Source organism: Lagopus muta, chromosome 7 (assembly GCF_023343835.1).
Source record: "Lagopus muta isolate bLagMut1 chromosome 7, bLagMut1 primary, whole genome shotgun sequence".
Classification (NCBI taxonomy): domain Eukaryota; kingdom Metazoa; phylum Chordata; class Aves; order Galliformes; family Phasianidae; genus Lagopus; species Lagopus muta.
This window is the reverse complement of record NC_064439.1, coordinates 24,082,415-24,107,357: the sequence shown is the minus strand read 5'-3', so window position 1 is coordinate 24,107,357 and position 24,943 is coordinate 24,082,415. Positions and strand designations below refer to the sequence as shown.

General features: G+C 41.5%; 1 protein-coding gene across 3 annotated transcripts in view; it reads left to right on the top strand.

Annotated features, from left to right (window-relative positions):
* Window positions 1-1,082: 1,082 nt before the first annotated feature.
* SLC25A13 (solute carrier family 25 member 13) overlaps window positions 1,083-24,943 on the top strand; it is a 92,806-nt gene continuing 68,945 nt past the window's right edge. Inside the window, exons 1-3 of one of the 3 annotated variants that reach the window (XM_048952221.1) lie at window positions 1,118-1,203; window positions 3,206-3,220; window positions 21,716-21,769. In XM_048952221.1, the coding sequence (XP_048808178.1) occupies window positions 1,192-1,203; window positions 3,206-3,220; window positions 21,716-21,769 (81 nt within the window). In that variant the 5' untranslated portion in view covers window positions 1,118-1,191. Of the gene's footprint in view, window positions 1,204-3,205; window positions 3,221-6,598; window positions 6,659-6,813; window positions 6,829-21,715; window positions 21,770-24,943 lie in introns of those variants that run through there. The other 2 variants (XM_048952220.1, XM_048952222.1) reach the window with 2 other exon arrangements.

Here is a 24,943-nt window from a genome sequence, read left to right as displayed (position 1 = left end):
TCTCTACCATCTATCTCACTCTAGGACAATTAAAGACAAGAAATAGTTAATTGCTATGGTTAACATTGTAATCAATCTGGTTTTGAGATTTAGTATCGCTTTCAGCCTTCTTAGCATCCTTACAAAGCTCACTTTCGGGAAGGTGCTGGAAGATCCACCTCAAAGCTATGACTAACATAACCCTATTGCAGAGCAAAACCTTGCCTGACAGCTACTTGCAACAACTCCGTAAATGCTTCCAAGCAACCTTTAGCCACCCACAAGTGACTAGCTCCTTGTCTGCGTTGCCAGCCCCTGGCCAGCCTAAAGTTCCCCCAGAAGCCAGAGGCCACGAAGCCACCAGCACGGGCATCGGCAGGGCCAGTGATTGCCATGGGCCTGTGTGCCAAGTGGTGTGCTGCCAAACACGCCCAGACAGGCTGGCTGCAGACAGTCTGCAAACTGTCTGTGAGGCCGAGGGGCCGTGCCTGTGGTCATTCTGGATGCAGCCGCTGGTTCCAGCAGGGTGCTTGCGTGTCACGTTCAGTCAGTCAGGCACCAGAAGTGTATCAAAATTCGGTTAATTTATCTCTGACAAAAGTCTTGAAATATAACAGTTAAGCATCCCGCAAACAGCAGTCTGACTCATGGGCAAAAAAATAGCTTGGGGCACGAGAGCGGGCTTTGCCGAGAGGGGTAACGCTAACATGGTTGCCACAGCGCTGCGAGGGTGGAGGGCATCTTGCAGCCGCTCGTCCGGGCATCCTTCCTCAATGCACGGCCGAAGCTTCCCGTGAATAACGGGTCATTAGCCGGACCGCTCTCCAGCGTCAATATGGGCTCTACAGCTCCTCGGTACTGCCCCTTGGCAGCCGTGAGGCGACGGAGGCGCTCTGAGGGCACCGACCGCGGATTAAAGCGAAGAGGGGGGCCAGGCTGCGGGCACCCCCGGGCTCCCGAGGCCTCTCCCGCCGCATCGCTCCCCCGGCCGCCGGCCCCGAGGCAGCGCCGTGCCGGGCGATCACGCGGGCCGCGCCGGGCCGTGCCGGGCCGGGCGGTGCAGCCAATGGGCTGGCGGCGCCGCGCGCCCCGTCCGCGCCTGGAGAGCGGTGACGGCCGGCGCTGGCGGGCTGGTGCGCAGGCGGAGAAGCTGCCTGCCGCGGTCGGAAGGGAAGGGAGGGGAGGGAAGGGGGTGGCTGCGCCGGGCACAGCATGGCTGCCAAGGTAAGTCCCCGCCGGCGGGCGGGCGGCGGGCCCGCGGCGTGCGGCCGGTGGCGGCGGTCTCGGCGGGGAAGGGGCTGCGGGGGGAGGCGGGCGGGTGCCGGCCGTGACCTCGGGCCCGTCCTTGGCGAAACTTAAGGGCGGGCGGCGCCTCCTCCGCGCGGCCGCGGAGCGCCGGCCCCGGGGAAGGGGCGCCGCAGGGCAGCCGGGCCGCTCGGCGTGTCGGGGGGACGGCCGCCCGGCCCGCGCTCGGCGCTCAGCGAGGTGCCGGCCTTCCGCCTGCGGGCGCAGAGGCTGCGCGGCGGGGACTTTTTTACCTGCGGGGCTCGGGCCCGCTCCTCCGCTCGGAACGCGCCGCGTGCCCGACGCGGCGCGGCCCGCTTCGGGCGGCCCTCCCCGGCCCCGCCGAGCGCCACCGTGCCCGGCCGTTTGCAGGCGGCCGCGTGCCGGGCTGCGGCGGTGGGGGAGCCTCGGCGGCAGGAGGCGGCGCGGCGGGGCCCCGGCGCAGAGGCCGGCGGTCGGGGCTGCGAGGCGCCAGGTGCGCCCGGCCCGGAGCGCGATGCCGGCCCTGTCCCCCTTAGGGCCCGGCCTGCGGGCCGCCCTCTGCGGCCTTCTCTTCCCTTTTCGCACTGTAGCTGTGGAGGAATCCTGCCGTTTCCACTTTTGCTTATAATTCCTACCGGCTTCACCTCTCTCTGAGCTCTCCCATCAGATGGGTACTGCTCTGCTAGGCTTTTGTGCCGTTTCAGTGTAATAAATTAACATAAATAGTTTTATCAATAACACGATTCCACCTCACCTCCCCCCACAACTGGCTGTCTATCAAAGGAAGGCCATATTAAAAGTGGGTATTCCGTTCCTAATGACAGACACATCTATGTGAAAAAATAGTAAAACTTCCACTAAGAAAGCCAAGCAAACACATATACGTGCTCAGATGCTCTGGCTGGAGTTCCATGCTCCTCTATGCCAGTAAGGCTGTGATGGAGCTGCTCCTGTCAGCATCTAGTTCACTGGGAACTGAAGTACCCACAGTTATAATGGATCGAGCAGTGCACGATTCCTCCTTATTTGCTAAAATATATTAAACGGTCATCCTTTAGTATTAGGATTAACAAACCTTAGCTGCCTCAACTTTTTTTTAATTGCCCGCTGGCCCATACTGACAGCATATTAGATACTTCTTATGAAACTCAGGCTTGGGTCTTCATTTCATTGAATTTATAAACCGTGAGAAGCAGTCTGCAGTTCATTTGAATCCGTGGTATTCAATTATACTTTAAACATATTGTATGAGTAGCTAGTGTTTGTCTTAATTGGATATACAGATGTGCTCTATGCTGTGCATATGCATGGTGGCCTTTTTCTTTTAGCTTTATTTATTACCTAAATCTTTAGTAGGATACGTGGGAAGGACTCAACGCTTGGGGAGAAACTAGGCTGAATACAGAATGTTTCAGATTACGCCGAACTTGGCAATGAGATACCTAATAAAAAGAATACATCTTTGTTATGAGTGTCGTAAGCATCCTTGGTGCATTGCAAGACAGAGGCGCAGCACTTTGTACTACTCCAGGGTTTACTGCCCTGAGGTAACTTCAGAGGAGAGCTGTGTGCAGACTTGAATGACTTAGGTTAAAAAAGAAAACACGAAAAAAACCCCAACAAAACCAAACAGCAGCAGAACTGGGAGCAGCTCGACTGTATTAATTATTGTTATCTTGTGAGACTTGAAGGGTTTGTATCATTTTGAGGTGAAATAGTTGCTGTTAAACTCAGATGACTTTCTGCTTTTATTGTAGTCAGCAACAACACGTAAGTAGCGTTTTGTGCCCTAACGGTAACGTGTGAACTCAGGTTCTGCAAGCACACACATGAATAACTTTGCCACATTAAGAGCTTCTGGGCCTTAAGTTATTCACATGTGCTTGCAGGCGTGGGCCTTGATTTGTGTTCTAACTTCCTCACTGATGCATCTCAGTAATGTTTGCCTTTTTCACCTCAGCCAAACAATGGACTGGTGAGTTGAATGATTTTTTCAAAATTCCTTCAGTCCCTTCTCCTTGCCAGTATCCTGCATGACCGCTTCCTTTAATTTTTTTAATTACACCATTTGAGGCATACGAGTCTTTGGAATTGAATGTAATTGTTCCTCACTTGCAAGATTTCCATTGCTGACATGTTAAGCGGACTCTAGGAATTTGGTCTTTCAAAAGGAAAGCCCAAATGGGATGCTGTCAAGGTTGCCTGGTTAAGCACTCAGGGATCAAGAAATGGGCAGACCTTTTATGCATGCAAGCTTTTGTGTCCATAACGGGGCCATAGAGTTTTCATCACTGTTTGTTACTCGGTGTCATACTACTTATACAGTGTTTATATGCTGTGTAAGTTTTCACCTGTGTTACACACAAACGTGTGTTTGGAGTCTTCAGAAGTGTTTCCTGAGAGCGTTTTGAGAAAACTGTGTTGCAAATTATATTTGCACATGCGTCCAGGAAAATTACAGATGAGATGTTTCAGTAGAATTTTAACCTACTGATAACTAAATTACCTTCATAAGTGCTGGCTTCATTCTCTGAATTGCAGAAAACACAAGCTTTATGGAAAAACTATGGTAATGCATGTATAGTACTGTAATGGGCTTGTACACAGCATCTCATGCTTTATTTCTTCATTTTTGAGTGTTTAACCAGTGCAGGCACCGTGCTTTGTGTGCCCTTTAGTCAGATTCCTTTAGAGAGACACGTTACACAATCTAGCTCATGCCACCTGTGATTCACCCAGAGTGTGTTTTACAGCTAAATTGGCTGTGGCTGCTGAGTGAATGTAAAGCTGCCCTTGCTCCATGAACCATTACACAGTTCTGGCCATAGTGATTGTATCATGCATGTTCAAAGTGTGACTTGATATCTTTTTAAAGTCATACTGCTTGGTAAAATATAAGATTATTTTTCCATGTGAAGTTCTAAGGTGCTTCCCAATGAAACCTGCTCATGTATCTGATTTTGCCTTTGCCACTTTGCTACTTTATCTCCTCAGCTCAAGGCCAGAAGCTGTTATTTATAATAGCAGAAAGTGCGTGTAATTTTTTTTTTTACTTTATACTTCACAGCCACTAGGCTGCCCTCAAAGGAGTTGAAATTGTATTAAAGCAAATTCCAAACTTGGATGATTTCAGTAGGCACGTTAAGACGTGGAAAGCTGTGTGAAAACTGTGGGCTTTGCATGGAAGTGTTGTACACCATTGAACTTCATCTCTGCTATGGGTAGCATGTGAATCAATTTTGACAGTTGTATTTAGCTGCATAGCACTAACATAGGATAAGATCCTTAAATACTGTGGTCTATCTGTCTTTTTCTACTGTGATTGTTTTGCATGTGTGAACTTGTATCCATTGGGCTACTTCTACTACCCAGAATGCATAAATTGCTTGTTTAAAAGTGATTGCCTTATCAACAAAGTGTGATGTAAATGTCATATGCTAAAAAAGTAGTTGCAAAACAACTGTTCAAGTAAAGCCATGAACCTTACTTCAGTATCCAGTGAGACTGTTTGCATGCTTAAAATTAAGTGCATGCATCAATCTTTTTAAGAACTAGAACCTGACTGTCAAAATATACTAATGAGTAGGTAAGGTTGCTGCCCTTACCTACATGACAATATTTAGGATGTTTCTAATGCCTGGGAAATAAACTTTGTTACACGATTTGGGTATGCTTAACAACTTTTTATTCTATTTTTGCTTATATTTATTTTTTAACTGCCTTGGAAACTGTATCAGTGGAGTTACATGTTGTTTCTGGTAGCGTTTACTGTTAAAGAAAGCTATTAGTGCCCAGCCCAGACTTCTGCATGCCTTGGTGTTAGTGTGGCCTGATATTTATCAGTGAAGGCCCCAGTCCCACCAGATGCGTTGCACTGACTGAGTTCACTGGAGTGCTGGCCCTTGCTCTGTTGGGCCTTTTTGTGTGCACAAGTGGTGGCCCAGTGCCATGTGAACTGATGGAGTCTGGATTTGCAGTGGTTGAAATATGAACACCATGACAATAAGATTCAAGGAGAATGTGGTTCCAGACAATGCCAGAACCATTAGATTCTGATGCAGCCATGCCACAAGTGTTATTTTGCTATCACGGATGGCCAGCATGCTCCTTTTCTGCATCATCCATCCGCATCACACCTCCTTCATTCAGCTCCTGTTCCCATGCTCCTTTCCCCCTTTCTAGCAATAGATTGAGATGTGTCTGGATGCAGACCAAATTAGCTCTTCTTGCCCTAGGTAATGCTGTTCTTACCTTCCTCCTTCAATATGGTAGAGTAGTTGCATTGCATTGCATTGCATTGGCCCTCAAAAGTGAACAGGTGAGGGATCCTCGCATCGTGATGGGCTTCTGTGTCCCCAAAGGGAGTGCAGTCCCTTATGGATAGGCTCCAGACACCCAACACCACCAGCGACACTGTGGGAAACGAGTGGCTGGTGAGTAAGGAGAGAACCTCTGTTTTCCTGAATCATCACTCAGTTTGTTCCTTAATAGTGTCCTGACACTGAACTGCATCGTGGTCATGTTTTTTGGATGTGATAGCATTGTGTAAGATCCAAGGGGAATTGACCTTGCTGGTCTGTATGAGTCTAGCAAGTGCTTGCTGTTGTGTAGCTGGGCATGAGCCTATAAATTCTGAAATGCTTTTTTGTTTATCATAAGACTTTTTTTCACCTCCTCAGAGAAAAACGTGTATTGTTTTGCTGCCTATGACCTTTTTCTATGTCTTATCTTCTTAAGATGCCAGAGTTTATCTGATCAAGAATTTATGTGAGTTTAGGTAACTTCATACCTAGGAAGAAGCAAGTGATTTACTCTCCTTCCCCCTCCCACCCACCATTATCATATGCTTTGCTTCACTTTGTTTCTTTTCCTGCACATTTACATTTATGGGAACCACCTAATCCCACAGGGTGTGCATCCAGTTTCAAAGCCCACTGGTAAGAATAATCTCAGGAAGTGACCTGCTGGAAAACTCCATAGAGCTCTGTTCTGCAGTGAGCACTGGGGGAGCAGCTACCCTGAAAAGGAGTGTTATTACACTGTTCCTTTTGGTCTTAGTTGTGCCTGTGTGTTTATAGGTACTACTGTACTTGCCCCCTTTTCTTTCTCAAGGTGGGGGCTGTTTTGTGGATTTATGTCTTTAATGTGTTAGATGGAACCATGTGTTGAAATTATCAGTGTTCTTAGCATGTTTCTGAAACTTACTCTTTTCCTTTATAGTGTCTCTTTAAGATCAACTGCAGAGTAACCTGACTTCCAGGATAGCCCTGGGAAAGTGTTACTGGACTGAGAGTTATGCATACATCCTCACATGCATCTCTTCCATTGTGATACTGCTGAAAAGTTTCTAAGTTATCTGGATCTTATCATGTCAGGAAATGAATTCCACTCTCTATGCAGCTTTGTGTCCCAGGTAGTTAGAGATGCTCTTGAAAGTGTGCTTCAAATGATAAGGCATTCTTCCTGATGCTGTAATGTAGACAAGCTTACATCCCTGAATGATAACGATCTGTCTTCTGACCAGCTTGTTTAGGCCGATGTCTATTTTATTTATCTATGTTGTCCAAGGATTGTGACAAGGAGGTATGTGATACTGTATTTCCTGGAAGATGGCATGAATGCATTGCTTAAGTTTAGCTTCATTTTTGCTTTTGATCTCTTGAATTGCTTCTGCTTTGGCTATAGAATGGCTTGACAGTACTGAACAGAGCCTGCATATTTGTATGTCACCAGACCTGAGCTTGTATAAGGCTTCTGGGTGCTTCTGTAATATTGCTGTTTTACTTGAGCTACAGCGTGGTCTTCAGAAACATAGCAGCTGATGTTTTATGGTGCTAGATGACTATGAGTTGTAAAATGTAAGATTGCATATTTTCTGGTGCATTCTCTTTCTGGAAATATCTGTATCTCAACCATTTGTAGGGAGATAAAGAGATCCTTATAAAGAGACCCTATCTTCGATTGCTTTGGAATAAAGCAATTTCAACAGAAGCTTTGTTAAAACACTTAAAGGAACACTGCAAATGCATTTTCATAACATTTTAAAATAATTTCATGCTATTTACAATACCTTAGAAACATACAATTGCAATTATATTCTTTACCAAAAATGTTACTTGGCTTGTGCAAAACTCAGTGTGTTAAAGGATGAAATTGCTCATAAGGAGTGGGTTGTTGGTATTTTTCTTTTCTTTAAAGAGGTGAAGAGAAAAAAAAAAAGCATTTGAGAGAGTGCAGAAGTGCACATATGTACACCAAGCTACATGCATTTAGAGAAGAAACAGAAGAAACAGAGTTTGTTACAAGCCTGACAACAACAAACTCTTCTTACTGGATACCTAAGAGATGCTTAACCTCAAGTGCTGGATTCACATGCCACTGATGCCTTGCAGTCTGAGGCAGCCCGCAAGAGCTGTTTCTTTGCTGACCAGCGAGTGCACTCTTGGGGTTCCTCTGGAGTTCTACCTTGCTTGTTGGTGTAACTCTTGGTCACATGCAAACTGGAGCCTGGAATGTAGGTGCACAACATCTTCTGGCTTTCTGTAGATCAACACCCCATGCCTAACTCTTAGCCTTTTGGCTTTGGAAGTAGAATTAAGAAACCTATCTGAGTTGTCCAGGAATAGCTATCTGCAGTAGCTATGCTGGCATGCTGAGCAGCAGGCAAAGTGAACCTGTGGGGAATCAAAAGATAAGGGTGTCTCTGGCAGATCTTCCTGCATCAGGCCTTGCAGCTCTCTGTCAGGCAGGAGTACTGTGCAGTTAATAATACAAGAAACCCATTCAGTTGCTGGCAATTAGGGTTCTCAGGTGAGAGGGGGAGATTTGCATTGTCTGTTTCCACGTTTATGCATTTTGCATGGCTGATAGCTCCCATCCCGCTTTGGGGGGTTGCAGTGCACGCTGGGTGTGTTTGTGCATGGCTCCTGGCCGGAGTGGTGATTCTGAATGGTGTCTGAGATGGCTGTGCTGCTTGGTCAGCCTGCAGTGCTGCTGGATGGTGCTGGGACTTCAGGAATCCTGAAAATCATAAGCCGCATGTGCTGGTTTTGCTCATTGAGGGACAGATTTTGCATCATGCTGTGACTGGAATAGTGAGTGTGCTTGTGGGCCTGACACTGGGAGGCTGAACAAAGTGCATTTTGCAGTTATACAAACAAGCATTGTATTTGTAGAGAGAGCATTGAGATTTGTAAGCTTCTGACCGGACAGCCATGCCTTTCAAAAGTAATTTTGAAATCTCCTAAGTATCATCTCTACTCTCTACCTCCTGAAACGGAGGTTGTCTGCTCTTGTTTGGAGCCCCAAGCTGGGCCAGCCCCGGCCTTAGGCCTGGATCCTGGCCCATTGCAGAGATTGTTCTGCTGCAGAGGTGCCCTTTGGCTTGGGGAGACACTGTGTGCTTCCTGCACCTCCTGATCACTGTGCTTTGAAAGCCAGCAGTAACCCTGAAACATTGATTCAACTTGGGCATACTGAGCATGCAGCAGCAGTACTAGGGAAATGTAATGGTGCCGTGGTGAATTGGAGTGGGTAAATAACTTGGCAGAAAGAAAACTGAATTTGCTCATTTGTTTCTTTGGGTTTGGGTGATTTTTTTTGTTTGATTTTTGTTTTCCTTAAGCCAGATCACAGTAAAACAGAACAGTGCTGTTCGTCTTCCATAGTGACGTAGTGTAATGTATATAGCTCTCAGCATATAAATGAGAAGGAATGGTTGGTTTCTTTTTCTTTTCTTCTTTTTTTTTATTTAATGCAAATTATATCTGTCCTGTTCTCCATGGATCAGGCAATTCAGTTGTTGACAGCCCTTCATGCTTTGCTTGTAATGGGATGGATAACTGTGAAGATGCCAGGGCCTTTTCCCTTAACATGGTGCAAGAATATAGCCTTGGGGGTGTAACAGTAAATTTGGCAGGGGCAAACTTCTGAGGCTGTTCTGGAACTACTTGGTCAACTAATGCTGCTATTGTTGATCTTAATGCTTGTGAGCAGCAGACTACGTGGTTAGAAGAAAAAAATGGAACTGAAACACCAAGAAACCTTTGTCGTCATTTGTTCTCTTACACTGTTTTCCTCTTAAATTTTATACCAGACTCTTTGGGAGACTTTTGTCCCATTTTCTCTGTACAGCTCAGTAACTGCGCTCACAGGAATGCGTTTAAAAGGAAAACTTTGATGGAAATTTTCCCTAGAAGCAGAAATAAGAAATAAGACTGACATTGCAGATGGTGGAGTGTTGTGGTTTCTGTTTTTCTTGTGTTTGCTTGTTTTTAAGGATGTATCTCCAATTGGTTGATTTAAATATTCAAGTTTATACCTGCATTTCGTTTGATTAGCCCAGCAAGTTCCAGTGCATTTTTCTGATGGTGTTGATGAGTTTCAGCTCAGCATAGAAGTAAATGGCACACAGAAGACAACTGCGATCTTAGCCAGTTAGGTGTGAGGCAACTGGTGAATTCCTAGTTATCTGAAGCTTTTTTATTACTTCAGAAACATAGGAGAGATAGGGGGTTTATCCCAATGATGAAGACGGTTGAACCTTCCATGTGATGCAATAGACTCTGTATTTTGCTTGTTTTTGAAATACTGTTATGCATTTGATTGGTAGGCATTGTGGCCTTTTCTGAATTATCCATACGTGTATAGGTAAAACTTCATGCCTTTGAGTTTTAGGTTACTGTTGCCTTTGTGACTGACCTTTGTATACTCTTGTCTCACTCCCTACCATTCCATGTTAGCATAACTAATGTTCATCCCTTCAGCAGGAGGCCCAATCTCAAAAGCCAGTGCTGAACTGTGTATCTGCTTGGGAGCTTTGATGGGAGTCACAGCTCTCCTTGTGATATTTAGGACTGTGAATTGCTGGGTTGGCAATACAAACTTTTTCTGCTCTTACTAGCTGATATTTAGAGGCATAACTACTACCAGTTTCTTAGGTTCTCGTTAGGTATTTTTGTTTTGTTGCTGGTTTTAGATCTCCAGACTGAGATCTGAGTTTGTTGTACTAAATACAATCAGCGTTTATTGCAATAAATGGTGCTGCTGCAAGTTATGATTGCTTTAGTCATTCAAAAATCTGGTTCCTTTCCTTTTCTTGGTTCCCCACGACTCTTGTCTGTGGGATGGAGATGTCCTCACAGCAGACTTACGCCTAACGGTCTGTGCTCCTTGTCAGGCAGTTGAGTTGAATTTAGATGTAGGTTTTGGGAGGGATCTGGGGGTTGCCATCACCTTGTCCTCCTTAAAACAAAGCTCTAACTTACACCTGAATGTTAGCTATGGAAGCTGAGAAGGCGATACGGTTTGGTTTTTACCCATGGTCTCAGTCTAGCAGTGTCCAAGTGGCCTCTTGTTTCCAAAAGATGCTACAGACTTCTGTATGAGCCTCACTTACCTCCTGAGTCTGTCTAGATGTTTGATATTCTTTCTGTTAATGCAATGAACAGGACAGATAATGACTCTCGAGACTGTTACTTCTTGCTCCACAAAGTATCGCAGGTTTACTGTAGCCTTTTCAGCCATTTCAGTACTCTTTGAATTAACTACTCTTTGATTAAAAATAGGTAGAAACAATAAAATACTTCTAAAGATTACATTTGCACTTATGGGGACCTGTTGGAAGGGCAACATGCGTGCTTTCTACAACCATAATTTTATATCCTTGATGATTAGGGTAGTGGAAGAATTATGAAGAGCAACTTTAATTCCAAAGCTAAAACATGAAAGAAAGTGCTGGGTGACTGGATGACTGTAGTTATTTGGCAACCTTATAAATAGATAGCTGCCTTTTTTATTATTACTATTTTTTATTCCCTTCCTCTGAATGCTTCTATGTTAGTGTCCTTGTGCATTGAAGTGTTGGCTGCTGAGCTAAATGGCCATCGAGGAAATTTAAAGTGTAGCATCTCATCAGCTCGGATCAGTTGTGAAACTGCAGAATGAGAACATAGGGAATCAAAATCTGAATTTTTCTGATACATCTGAACAGATTTTTCTTAAATTGAAAATTTCAGGAGGAGGATGAGGATAGCACTCTGATGTATTTGAATTCCATTTTTTCTCCAAATGCAAATTATTCTTCCCCACGTTTCTGACACTGTAAATGTGTTACAGTTCCTTCATAACTGAAATTCTGAAATTTAGATTTGGTGTATAAAGTGCTGCTGACCCCTCATTTTTCCAGCTTTGTGCACAATTTTATCTTTTCATATACTTCAGTTTCTGCTGCTGAATATTACCTGATCTTTATTTACTGAGGATTTTAAAATGTTCTTTCTTGGAGCCGAGCTTCATTTCCATCTGAGAAGATAAGTTTAAACTTATCACAAAATAGAAGGTTCAAAGAAGGTTCCTTGGCAGTTGGAGTCTTTTTTTAGTGCTGGTTTTGCAAGGAGGTATGGAGAGAAAACATCTAGCACACTTTGTTCTTTTGTTTTCCTTTCTGACATGGTGTGCTGGGAAAAATAATGTCTAGAGATTTGAGAATACGGAGTCATAGAAGGGCACATGTTTTTCTACCTTTTCTTGATAGTGTTTGCATACTGCCTAAAAGTGCACTTAGTCAACAGCGGAGGATGCTTTCACAAGGACGATCCTGTGCCAGGTGCCAATCATCCAGCCAGTAGGAGGAAGAAATTGTAATTGTCTTCTTACTTAAGTTGCTGGATTTTATCCCAACTTCTCTGAACTCTCTCAGCCAATAGAACTCTTGGCTGTTTTTTTTTTTCCAGTCAACGGATATTTAATTCTGGGAAGTTAGCAAATGTGCCCATTTAATCTAAGTAAAGCAGTAAGGTACAATCCTTCTTGTAAGGAATAAATTAGAGCAAATTATTCAGTGTTGGAGTAGCTTGAGCTGCATCCGACTGCATCTTTCATCAAAGACTGATAGCTTTGCAGTTAATCAAAATGCAGGTAACATCTCCAAAACATAAAAAGCTGTCAGCAGGATCATGACACACAAATTCTACATCTGTGCAAGCAAATCTGATTTGGAGATCAGTATTCAAATGTGTACATGCTGCCGTGCATTTTACCACAAACCTCCAAACCAGAATATGTGTATAAATATGTATTGTGTGTATATGCATAGTGCAGCCCTAACAGTCCTCTTGGGCCTCCTGCACTGAGAAACAACATCTGTTTTAATGTTTCTTCCCATCTCTGCCTACTTGTGATGTTGCGTTGCTTTTTTTTTTCTTCCTGCAGCTCTTTTATGCCAGATACCTGTGACAGCTTCTCAGCTGAGCTCTGGGCTGGCGTGTGATGTTACAGAGAGAGGATGGGGTGTTGTCTTCTGTCGGTAGAGCAGGAGGTTGCCTGTTGAAGGAGCTAATTGAAAGGCATGTTCTGCAGTAGGAGTCAGGCGTTGTCATCTGTCCTTTGCTACGTGACTTTCCTGTCGCATCCATCCATCGCATGACCTCATACACAGGTCTAATTTTAGGACAGAAGAAAAGAGATCTGAAAATTAATGTCGTTATTATCATCTTTCTGTTCTTTTCAAATATGGCCTGTTTCTACTTTTCCTTTAATCCCTGGCTACTAAAACCTCTTGGTCACGTATTTTATTATTGTAGGGCTTTATCGTGTTTGACAGGTACTGTTTGATGGGACATCACTGATTTAACAGATCTTTGGCAGAGGAAACCTTTAAGTAAGGCACTGAGTCTGAAAAGCCATTAGAAAAAAAGCAGTATGTAGAAATACTCTGGCTGATTCCTGCTCTCAGCCCATTGTGCAGTCTGGATCTGACTTGAGAAATCTTCACATGTTTAGGGGAAGAAATTTTTGAATAATTTCACATTTCCATTAAAATAGTTTTTGTCACTGACATCAAGTCAGCCTTCCTCCTCCCTGTCACTTCACCTGTCTAATGCTGCTTGCCATTGTGTGTCAGTCTGACTGGAAACTGCTTCGTAAAGATTGGGAATTAGTTCTGTGTTGATGCTGTTCAAAAGGAAGAAAAACATGGCAACAACAAACTTTATACAGTTGCTTTTACTTCACTCACGTGCCCAAATCTGTTACCCGAGCCGCATCTTTTCTTTCAGGATTGAAGCAGTGGGAGTGATTTTTTCTACCCTGTGACATTGCACTGCAAAACTTTTGGACTTCTCTTTTCTGCTCACAGTGAAAAAAAACAAGAGTGACCGTAACCTCGTATGGTTGGCGTTTGGTGATTCGTTATGTGCAACCTATTGATTCAGAATCTGTTAGGAGAATAAGCCATGCACAATCCTGCTCATAAGTATTCAGTCCAAATACTGTTCTGTAAATATTAATCCCAAATCTTCTATAATTAATATAGCACCTAACAGTTCCTTATCTTATGTGCCATCGACAAAGATGGTAAACCAGCTTTTTTCTCTTTTTCTTGTGGATATGCTGGGGGGGGGAGGAAGAAGGGAAAGGGGAATTTCAGAGATGATGAGAGTAGCTTAGCAAAGGATGCATGAAGAGGCTTTCAAATATTTTCTTTCTCTCTTTTAGGAAGTTCTATGTGTAGTAGTAGTTACAGTTCTTTTGTGGCTTTGAAAACATGAGAGTACTTTGTTTTGTGTGACCCAGAGTTTGCTTAAATAAATTTATATTCCGGCAAACAAAGGAATCTGTAATAAAAACTGCTCTAAGCTCACTTGATGTTTCTATTCACTATTTGAAGGTTGACACAGTTTATGAAAGTCTTGAGGAGTAACCATGGGTTTATTGCCTTGAGTTTCCCTGAGGCAAAGCGTTGTTTTTGCATTCCTATCAGCTGGTCAGAAAGAAGGATGCTTTTGGAGTTTCCATATGTTTTCAGTAGTCACTGACAGAAGGGAGCTGCGTTGTGAGCTGATAGCAGCAGCGCGCTATGGGATAGCAGACACACGGCTCAATTTCCTTCGTGATGTCCTGAGTGTAGTGAGCAAAACTGAACAACTCCTGGATACGTTGAAACAATAGTGCTGAAATTTGTCTAGCATTTTAAATCCTCCTCCATGTTTGTCTCATCCTGTGTTTTTAGACTGTAGCTGCAGTGCTCCCGAAGAAAAAGGAAATCTCTCTTGACAAATCAAATTGATTTTATTCTGTTTTTCTCCCTCCAAAAGATGCCTCTGTGAAAGTAATTTTAGAATTTTTCATTTTTCTTCTGGTTCCTACCTCTAAATCAGAATGTTCAGTTTGACATCATCGTCATTTCCGTGGCAACCAAATGAGCTCATATGAACACCGTGATGACTATGCAGCACCAGTAAATGTGGTGTTTTAATGAAACAGCTGTTACTTTATGCAAATGCCTGTAATAACAGAGAATCACTAAGGAGAAGCCAAATCATTCAAGCTAAAATCAGAATTGATTCTAATTAAAATGTATTAAAATGCTGGAAATGTTTCCCCAGGTTCTTAAGGAGATGAGAGGTTTTTAATTATTGTTGTCAGGTATCTTACAACTTTTCCAATTTTGTGAAGTTATTGTGAACTCTTTAATAGTTTTGGCTGAGTTCAGATCAGCCTGTAACTGCCTTACATAACTGAGTTAGGTCTTCATTGGGTTATCTGATATTTCCACCTGGGGGATTGGTTCCAAGTCCACGTTTTGGAAGCTTGAGCTTTCTGCTCAGGCTCTTACCAAGAATGAAGGTCGTGTTCCCACAGTGGCCTGTAGCTGCTGTGTCATCTGCTAATATTTAAACGGCAGGAATTTGTTTATTGCTAATGCTGAAGATAAGAATTGTAAAGGAAAGTGTTAAGCTTCCTCTGCTCTGTAATTGCCCTGAGTTCAGGGATGTGAACTTGTAACTGAAAACTGAAGCCCGTGCAATGCGAGTTGGGCAAATGGTGACACAGCGCTTGCAGGAGGAGAGTGTATCTGCATGCTCATCTGTAGCACAGGTATCGTTAGATTGCAGGTGAAATCTGTAGGAGAGAGGAGAGAGCTTTTGTGATTTGAAGTCCAGATTCCCCATGTACAGAGGTTCAATTGTGTTTACCCATGAAAGGTGGGGGCAGCTGCTGTCATCCTTCCAGTTGTCATGGAGTGTGGGCGTGCTTCGCTGTGCTGGATGCTGTGCAGATAAGAAAGGGCAAAATTAAAGACCCCACGCTTTTCTTTTCCCCTTAAAAAAAAAACACAAAACAAAACAATTCATACTTAAAATAATTCGTATTTCAGTAGCGCAGGGTTATTATTTGTGCAAGTATCTGCTGAAATGCTGCTGCTATTTTTATTAGCACAGAGGAAGGGTTGCTGGCTGCAGGACTAAAGATTTTCTTTGAGTCCCATCATTTCTAGCCTTCAATAAGTTCGCTTCGTGCGTATGATGCTGTTTCCATTATGCAGTTGTCTTTTGTTCTTTAAAGATTGTGCAGTTGGATCTATGCGTACATAGGGATTCATGCCCACTCCCACATCCTTCCCAGTTCTCCGAGCTACTGAGGTGTAGCATTTTGAATAGACTTGAATAGATGGATTTGATTATAAATAGGATCTTGGAAAGTGAACTTCTGTGTTCAAAGAAGAAAACACAACACTGAAACAAAATACATTTACCTGTCAGTTATTCCTACCTAACTCCTGTCACACAATTATTAGTCAAGACATGCAATGCATAGGAACTTTTCTCTAGCTCAGTTCTTCCAGTTGCTTATTCATGAGTGTGGTGTCACAAATAAAGGCTGTTACTCTAGCAACACCCTGAGACAGACCTTTCCATAAGTTTTTTGGCACATCCATAGAACATTTTCTTATTTCTTTATAATTACAGAATTACTGGTTATCTGAAGCAGAGCATTTTGTGTTGGAACCCCTCTAAGATGCTGCTGCCCACTGCAGATTTGTTTTCTTCAAAGGGCAGGAGGTTCTCACTTGTTGCTGTAAAACTGTTCTGCCTACTCACTGCATATCTTCCACTGCACTGACAGACCTGGAGAAAAACCTTTTTTAACACTGTTCAGGGAGTTTATGGTTAATGTTTCATATCTCGTTTCTGCTTCTTGCAGGAACTAGTTTTGGTCTTGCTGTCATACTGGAGAATTTTGCTATCCTTTTGTTCTTTGGGTTAAGTAGCTCTGTCCCTGCTAGACATAAGCCTGAACTTCAATTCTAGAAAGTGAATTGCTAGCACTGAGTTGACTGGTTTTGCAAGTTGCATGTGAGGGAGATGATGCCGTGAGTTTATGGTCAATGCACTGGTTGTGCAATAGCATTACTGCAAGCCAACACGCCCTGAGAGAATCAAAAGGTAACGTCTATATGAATTGCACTGAGGGAGCTACCAAGTCATGTTAGCAGGTTGGTTTTTGTGGTATTTAGGTATGTCTTCATTTCTGAATGGTGTAAGAAAGCAAAAGAGAGAGTAAGGTAATAGTTTTAGCATCTATCATACCAACTGTCTGTTGTGGGCAAGAGGGTTATTTAGAAGGTTATTTTAGAAAAATGCCCATCAGTGGCTGAAAATGCCACTTGACTATTCTCATTTTGAAATAAGTGGTTGTTTTTATTAAAGAATCCCTAATATTTCTTATGTGTGATTATTGCATGTGTGGAAATTTGTCTCTAGGTTTTTAATGTTCATTGGCATATGTTAATAGCAAATAGTGTCTGTAATGAAGTAGCTTGTTTATGGATCTTTAGGTAACAATATTGAAGATCATCTGGGTAAAATTATGTTGTAGAATAGATATGGGACCATTGGAAATACTGCTTTGAGAAATAAAATGAACTGATGTAGTTAGAGGAGCATAGCTATTTGTGATAGGTGGCAAAAGCGATGGAAGGGCTGAGCTTCTTCTTTTAGTAACCTGGACATGGAAAGCAGATTTATTTTTTCACAAAGAGTTCATTTTTCAGGTTCAGTTTTTCACTGTAGTTGCAGTGTTTTGCATTGAATTGTAAGGATTGCCACAATTGCATCTTAGTCCTAGTCCAGAGGCTGACTGCCTACTAACAGATGAGTTTGTTCCTAACTCTGATACTGTCTTCTAGTATGTTCATTAAGTTTGTAGTGGGTAGCACTGTTTGCAGTGTGGTGCTTTTTCCCCTTGCTAAACAGCTTTGGTGTGCAATGACAGTGCCTAGCTATTTTTACTTCAATGTTGGGCTAGCAGTAGTCCTTGTGCTTTTCAAGCCTTTAAGTAAGAAAGCTATAGGACTATAGTGTCTAAATGTCTTTTTATGTAGAAAGAATTTCCTATTTTTGGAAATACATCAGTTTTCTTTAAGGTAGATACTACTTCCACCTCTTTGCTGTACCTATTTAGAAGTGTTTGACAAACTGATAAATCATCTATTTTCAGGATGACAGGCATTTTTTGGTGTGTATGTAGTTCATAACTGTGTTGGTCCCCTGATCAGTCTGTATGCAAGAATACCGCAGTTTATTAGGAATGTCCTTGTGTGAGAATCAGCTTATGAACAAGCCAGCTGTATTTGCCTTGGGGCTTTCAAAGTAGGATCAAAGATATCAGGTAATTGCCCAATAAAGTAGATCTCTTAGCTTTGATGCGCTTGGGGGAAGCAAGGCTTCCACTTACCGTGGTGCAGAAACTGGACTGGGAATTGTCCAGAGATTTGTAATTGTGACAGACTGAAGATGAATGACAGTAGTTTGTCTTGAGGTTTGCCGTCTCCATCAGTTAGCATATTTTTTTTTTTGCTTCTCTGTAATGGGAGGTAGGCTCAGCACAGTTCTAGTTTCAGCAGTGTTTATTCTGTAGCTCTGCATACTAAATCAGCCTGTAGAATCCAAGAAGATTTTGTTGATTAGCATTAATAGCATTTCTCTTCCTTAGCTTGATGCTCAAGCTCTTAGGTGTTACTAGGCAAAGGGATATGGTAACTGATGTGTGCATTGGTTACACTTCTTACACTCTGCAAAATGTGATTGTAAGCTCAGTGTGTGCAATTCTGAGGATGAAAGATGTTTTTAGTAACCTGGACATGAAAACAGATTTATTTTCTCACAAAGAGTTGATTTTCAGGTTCAGTTTTTCACTGTAGTTGCAGTACCTTGCATTGAATTGTAATTCTCAAGGCTAACCATGCTTTGACTCATTGGATTGAATGTAATAGATGTACCTGCTCAGTAGTTATCAGCTGCCTTTAGGTAGATATTCCAAATGCCGTCTAGTTGTATTTTCACAGTCAAGACCTTTTGCTTGGATTCTGTGCAGAAGGAACAACAGTGCTATTATTGAGGTGAGAATATGCAGAAACATGTTGGGCTAATGGGAAAGGATGACTGAGGGAGCTGAAATAGAGAATGGTGTCCTGACAGATGGTGCAGAAGCTGCTGCTTGTGATGCTGCGTGGTGATGGAGAGTTGACCAAGGAGGATAGAAAAATTTTTGTATTTTTGTTAATGTTAGTGTAAATATGGAAAAAAAGGGTTATTCCTGTCTGCATAAGCATGTTCGTTGTATCAAAACTCAAACCTGAGTGGTGTTGTACCGTAGTACACATTGTTCATGGAGTTCTTATGTCTGTTCAGACTTGGCCAGTCGCTGCATCTTACCTCATTTCCAATATCCTGCTTACTCATCTAAACAAGAACTTAAGTCAAACCCTGGCTAGATCTTCTTTGGAGTTGTACGTTTTGAGCACATCTGTAGACTTTCAGCCATTGGAGGAAACATTACAGTCACCTGCTCTGACCTCTTACATAAGCTGGGCCATGTGCGTTCGAGTCTTACAGGTGGACTCAACAGCTCATACTAAAGTAAAGAACATCTCTGGAAGACTTTCAGTGGTGCCAAGTACATTGCTATCTGCAGTCACATTTAAGTAGGGATGTACTTTAAAAAATACTCCTCATTTCAACATGATATCATTCAAGTTTGTGACTACTTGTTAGGCCTTTCATCAGACATAAACATTCTTACAGATAGTGTGCTCTAGAATTAAATGACCTGAGCTCCCCAGTTCTGTTCTTGAAGGACTGATCACCTGTGTCGTATCAACTCGGAGTTAGGGATTTTTAAAAGTAATGAGGTAGAGCGGAGCATCTTCACCTCCCTCAACTTTTTCCTTTGCACTTGAGCTGTTCTGAGGTTAAACTGTGGGAAAGAAAGCTATATCTCAAATTTCAAGATCTTTGGGCTTGTTCTAATAAACTTCAAGATCTTTGGACTTGTGAATCACTATAATACTATAGAAAGTTTATTAGAACAAGTGTTCGTATTCCTGGATCCCCATAACTGTTACTTTTTTACATCCAGGCAGTGGCCATTAAAGTGATCTTTACTGTAGCGCTGGGAAGTTCCAATGCTTGTATGTTTACCATCATGTTAATGCTGTATTGGCATTAACTCTGATTTTCCAGCTGCCCTTTATCTTGTTCTTGTTTCATGAAGCACAGTCCTTTTGTACCTTCTGATATGATATGCCATCTGACAACTTGCTCCTTCTGTCTTGTGCAACAAATATATCAACAGAATTGATTAGAAACGATGTATTTTAATCGATTTCCACTGGATTCTGTTTTCTTGCACTGTTTCACAATTACATTTTTGTGGGAATACTCTGTTTTCATTTGTTGTTAGAGGTGGAAGTGAGACCAAAAGTACAAATCAGTGTGAATCAAGTGCAAGGAGAAAAGAGCTCGGCTGCAGAAAATGGGCTAAATTAACATCAGGGTGCAAAGGAATCTAAGGATATGAACAGCTCCAGCGTGGAGATCAACTTGTGTGCTACTGGCCCTCATGTAAAGAGCTTTCTGTTCTCTGTGCACCCTCTGTTGCTTTGCTGAACGGTATTGCAAATGGGAAGACCTAGGAGAAAAATGGCACAAGGGCTATAAGTGTGTCTGTGTCTCAGGTTTCCTAAGATTGTTGTTAGTTTCAGTGAGATCAAACAAAGATTAATGGATTATAGCTATCAGCGTGTACCTTTTTTCTTTGTTCTATTAATTCCTGGTTTCTTTATGTGCAGATTTCTGAGACAGTATAAAACTTAAACTTTGATACAGATGAATTGTGATCCTAATAGTATTTTTAATGGATGTAGATGGTTGAGGCATGTTTTATTTGCCCATATAATGGTAAGATTCTGTGCTGCAGTATATAAATGTTGTTTTTTTTTCACTTCAAAAAGTTCTCAGCTACTCATGGGGTTAAAGTAAATTTCTGCTTACTACACAAGGATTACATTTAGAACAGCTTGTGCCGTGGAAAATATGGATTTTTAGATTCCAACTTCACCATTATACTTTGATTTTTTGCAACTGCCTCCACACAGATTTCTGTGCAAACACAGAATCAGGTGTCCAGCTGTGGACTTTAACCTGAGTCCTAGTGTTACTTCAGGTGCATTTTTTTCTTCCCTTTTTTATGTTATTATGTTGTAGACTACCTTTTACCCCTTAGCTGTTTTGTGCAGTGGTCTAGTGTGGTACTAGAAATGCGCTTGCAGTCTACCTCATACATCCACCATTATAGTTTAGTATTGTTTTGGAGAACCAAGAAAGTGGGTAGGTGTGTTTTATTGATAAATTGTATGATGCTTAATTGTTAGGTGAGGAGAACAGTCTATGTCTTGCCCTTTTGCTGTTTGTTCCTTATTAAAGAGACATTTTCAAAGTTTTCGAATATTCAGGTGCTTTCACAGTAATTTTTTTCTTGGATTACAAATAGATCAGTGTGCTGAATTGACTGTCAGGAATGGGAAACTATACCAGGCATAGACAAAAGGGATCAGTCCACTTAATGCCAAATTGAGCAAATGGGTGGCATGGTATGTAAGCGAAGAAAATGCTATTGGCCAAAGTGAATATGTAATATTCTTTAGTTCAGTGGTTTATTTTGTGGAGGAAAAAAACCACAACAGCAAAACCTTTCTAATTATTTTGTGTCTGTGATGATACGTGTAGCTTAGATTTTAGTTATAAGTAGCTGGTTGTTTAGTCTGCAGAAAAATCTAGATCCTGTGCTGGCTTTACCATGTCAAAAAGCTATACAGTAAGTTTAAATACTTTAAAGCGTTGCAAATACGAGGTAGAAATACCAATAAACCAAATGCTTACATTGGAATTTGGTCTTTTAGGAAGCTGCATTCTTGGACAAGTTTGTAAGTCTGAGTATTTCATTCCTGTCATCTATCAGCTAGGGGCTGCATGTGGTACTCTGAAATCCTTAGATGAAAAATGCTGGAGGTATAAAAATCTATATGGTGAAGGTGGTAAATGCCGAATCCCAACAGAGAAGGATGCTGAACAGATTTCATGCTTGAATATCTGTATGACTTACTATGGTGTGCTTGTTTAAGAACTGCAGGGTTGCATAAAGGAAGCAGTTAGAACAAAAATGTTGATTAACTTAGTATAAATGTGGAAAGTAAAATAAATATGACCATCTAAAGCAGTACCTGATTTATCAAAGGTGAACAGTTGTTTTCATCTCTCATTCTGCCATTTGAATTCTTTCTTTTTAATGACACTTTGACATCTTTTTTATAAATTATGGATATTAATATAATTGTGTTTACTTGTAGGTGGCTCTAACCAAGAGAGCTGATCCAGCTGAGTTGAAAACAATATTTTTGAAGGTATGTATAAAGTAAATATTTTACTCTTTCTGCTTAAATTTTACATATCTTTTGCTCCTTTATTGCAGCATACAACTCTTGATAGTTTTTCCAACCATTAATCATTCACTGTATTATTACCATGTTAGACTTAAATACCATTATCAGAATTGAACAATGCTCACCAAGAAGTCAGATACATTCCTGAGTGATTATTGTATTGACTCAGATGAGGTATTACTATCTTAGAGAAAAAAACCCACATTGTTCAGAGAATGGGGTGGGAGTTTCAGTATTGTTCCTACACATGGTAAAATGTTAGTGCAGACACCTTGCTGTTAGACCATTTGGTAAACTTTCTTCTCCCATCCTTGCTGTCTTCCTTCCATCAGGGTTATTCCTGCTTCTTTAATTTGGAGAACTGTTGGGAATATCACCTTTTGAAATGGTGGATATAGTTATTATCTAATTTAAATTCCTTTTGAGTTGAGTTGCCCTGTTATAAATCACTTGTGCATTTGCTTTGTCTGCTTGGAGAAGTGTATTACAGTGTTTTGCTGGTATGTGGCTTTCTTTGGCCTATTACCTAAATGTAAAGAAATCTTACCAAACCTTCTAAGATTTTATTACTACAGTGTCTGCACTAAATTGGTACTCTGATATAAAAAAAAGAAGACTAAAATTGGGTTAAAAATCATAGAACCATAGAATAGTTTGAGTTGGAAGGGACGTTAAAGATCACCTAGTTCCAATCCTCCTGGTGTGGGTTGGGCTACCAGCCACTAAATTAATATTTAGTGAGGTAAGTCCCGCAGTGCTACAGGGAGCCTCTTGTATCTGAATTATTTTTATGAAGGGGGCGAGTGCCTAAGGGAGCTAAATCCTTTCTAAGTTCCACCCTCCTCCTTCCGTCTCTCTGTCGTTCCCCAGACTCCCTGCATTTCTTGGCATATTTTCCATTGGCCCTTGTGATCTATTATTAATAATGTGTGTAGGTGTCTCTATGTATATAGTCAGTATTTATAGTTTTATCATATACTGTCAGTATTTAAAGCTCTGAAATGAGAATTGCAGTTGTGAAAGCTGAGATTTAACTTATTAAGCCCTGGAACTGCTATCTGTCAGGAGACTGAAAAGACTCTCGAAAAAGAATGGGATTTTCATAGGTCAGTGCTTGAAGAGCAAGACTAAGGCAACCCAAAATGCAGATGGAATAGACTTCCAGCTCAGGAAGATGGTAGTGCAGAAATAGTGCTGCTTGCTGAGGGGAAAAAAGAATGAATGAGTGCAGTATGTTGAGTGTGGTAAGCCATGGCCAGTGTTAATTAAGCTGTTTCAGATGAATGGTGGGGTCGATACAGTTGCTTCTGCAAACTGTGAGGCTTTCACTTATAAAATAACTTGACATCCATTTTTCTTTCTTCAATAAAGAGTTAAAAAAAAAAAAAAAAAGATTCCCAAATAGAAATGGTGCCCGTTGTGTGAAAATTTATATGTGGCTAGCAATATAATACAGCTGATATAATACAGCTGATTACAATGAACTTTTAGCATTTTTAATACATCAAAACCCCTGTAAAGTGTTTGCAGATCTTATTAAAGGTGGAGTTGAACTGGTTAATACTTGAGTATCTAAAAAGTATGGAAATAAGTTACCAAAAGCCATTAAGTACTATTGTATAATATCAAATTCTCTGTGGGTATAATTGCCAAAGTGGGGAAAAATACAATGTAAAGAACCATTTCCTAATGCCTCTCCTCCAAAACCAATAGAATTGATGTTTTTCTCTTTTTGTTATGATAATTTCCAACAGTAAGTCTACTCTTTCTAAGTCTTCTACCATAACCCCTAAGAGATTAGATTTTAGTCAAAGTGATCAAGCTGACATTTTCCAAGGTCATTTTCTATATGTAGTATAGAGTACGTGATTGGATTTCAAATACATTTGAGTAAATCACAATGACAAGAAACAGGGGGACACTGAAACCTTGTGCTGTTTTCTGTTATTGAGTGCCCTAGCAGGGGGTTAGCCTGGAAGAAAAAAATGAAATATAGAAGCATAGACTGTCTGACTTATTTGATTTGTTTCTCAATAGCAGCTGTGTTAAAAGTTTTTGAGGCTGGGTTTCTGAAAGATTCTGTCTCCCTGCAAATGATTACATTGAAATCAATTGATCTGCTAGTTCTTATAAAAGTATACAATTGAAAATTCCTTGCAGTATATCAACTAGAAAGCTTGCGATAGAAACAGTGTCTATTGAAACACGAGTCTGTAAATGCTAACCGATATATAGATGCCAAAGCAAGTTATGTATTGTTTGGGCTTGCTTCCCTGAAGTCTGAATCCTTGAAGATATTGTTGTACCTGAAGACTGTATTTATATAGCACTAGAAGAAAATAATCTACTTACTGTTACACTTTGGCATCCCTCTGAGAGTGATATGCCTGCTGCAGCTATACCGTACTCTGCAGGCACCAGTGCAGCTCTGAAATGAAAACTGGCAGTTCCTGCCCTTAGCAAAGGCTCAGGAGCAAACATGAAACAAAACATGTCTTTGAAGTGTGCTACAAAATATCAATAGGCTTCTAATGTAGTTAGAAATATCATCAGTATGGATAATGCTCTGTGGGCAGCTTCAACAATGGTTTATTATCCTATCTTAAAAATGCTAAAGGAATGAGCAAATTCCTTTGCTGCTCTTGGTGCTTGTTCACTATCCTGGGAAAAGTATTTAGGGTTGATTGGAAGTTTACCCTTCGGCCGAAAATGAGGGCTTCAAAATTTGAGGGCTGAAAAAGGAATCAGGGTAAAGGTGATGCAAAAGGCAGTGTTATTTATTTATTCATGATTTTCAAAATAATTTAATATCAAGAAAAAGGAATATGTAATTTGTTCCTGGAAGCGTATCTTGGGAGCAAATACACTTAGGTATGCATATTGAGTGCTATTTCTGGAGTAGAATGCCAGTATAGCATAGGCTACTATATATTACAGGTGTGTGGTGAGGTCTTGTACCCCTCTTCTTATTTCTGCGTAGTGCTAAACTGCCATGTCCAAGTTCTTGCTTTTTCTTACAGTTTCCTGCTAACTGCTGCTCTCTGACTCCTTCGGTTCAGCCGTGGAGGAATAGCTGTAGGTTCTCCTTCACTTAGGGGCCACCTGCAGCTGAATCCTCTGCGCTGGAGTTGCTCC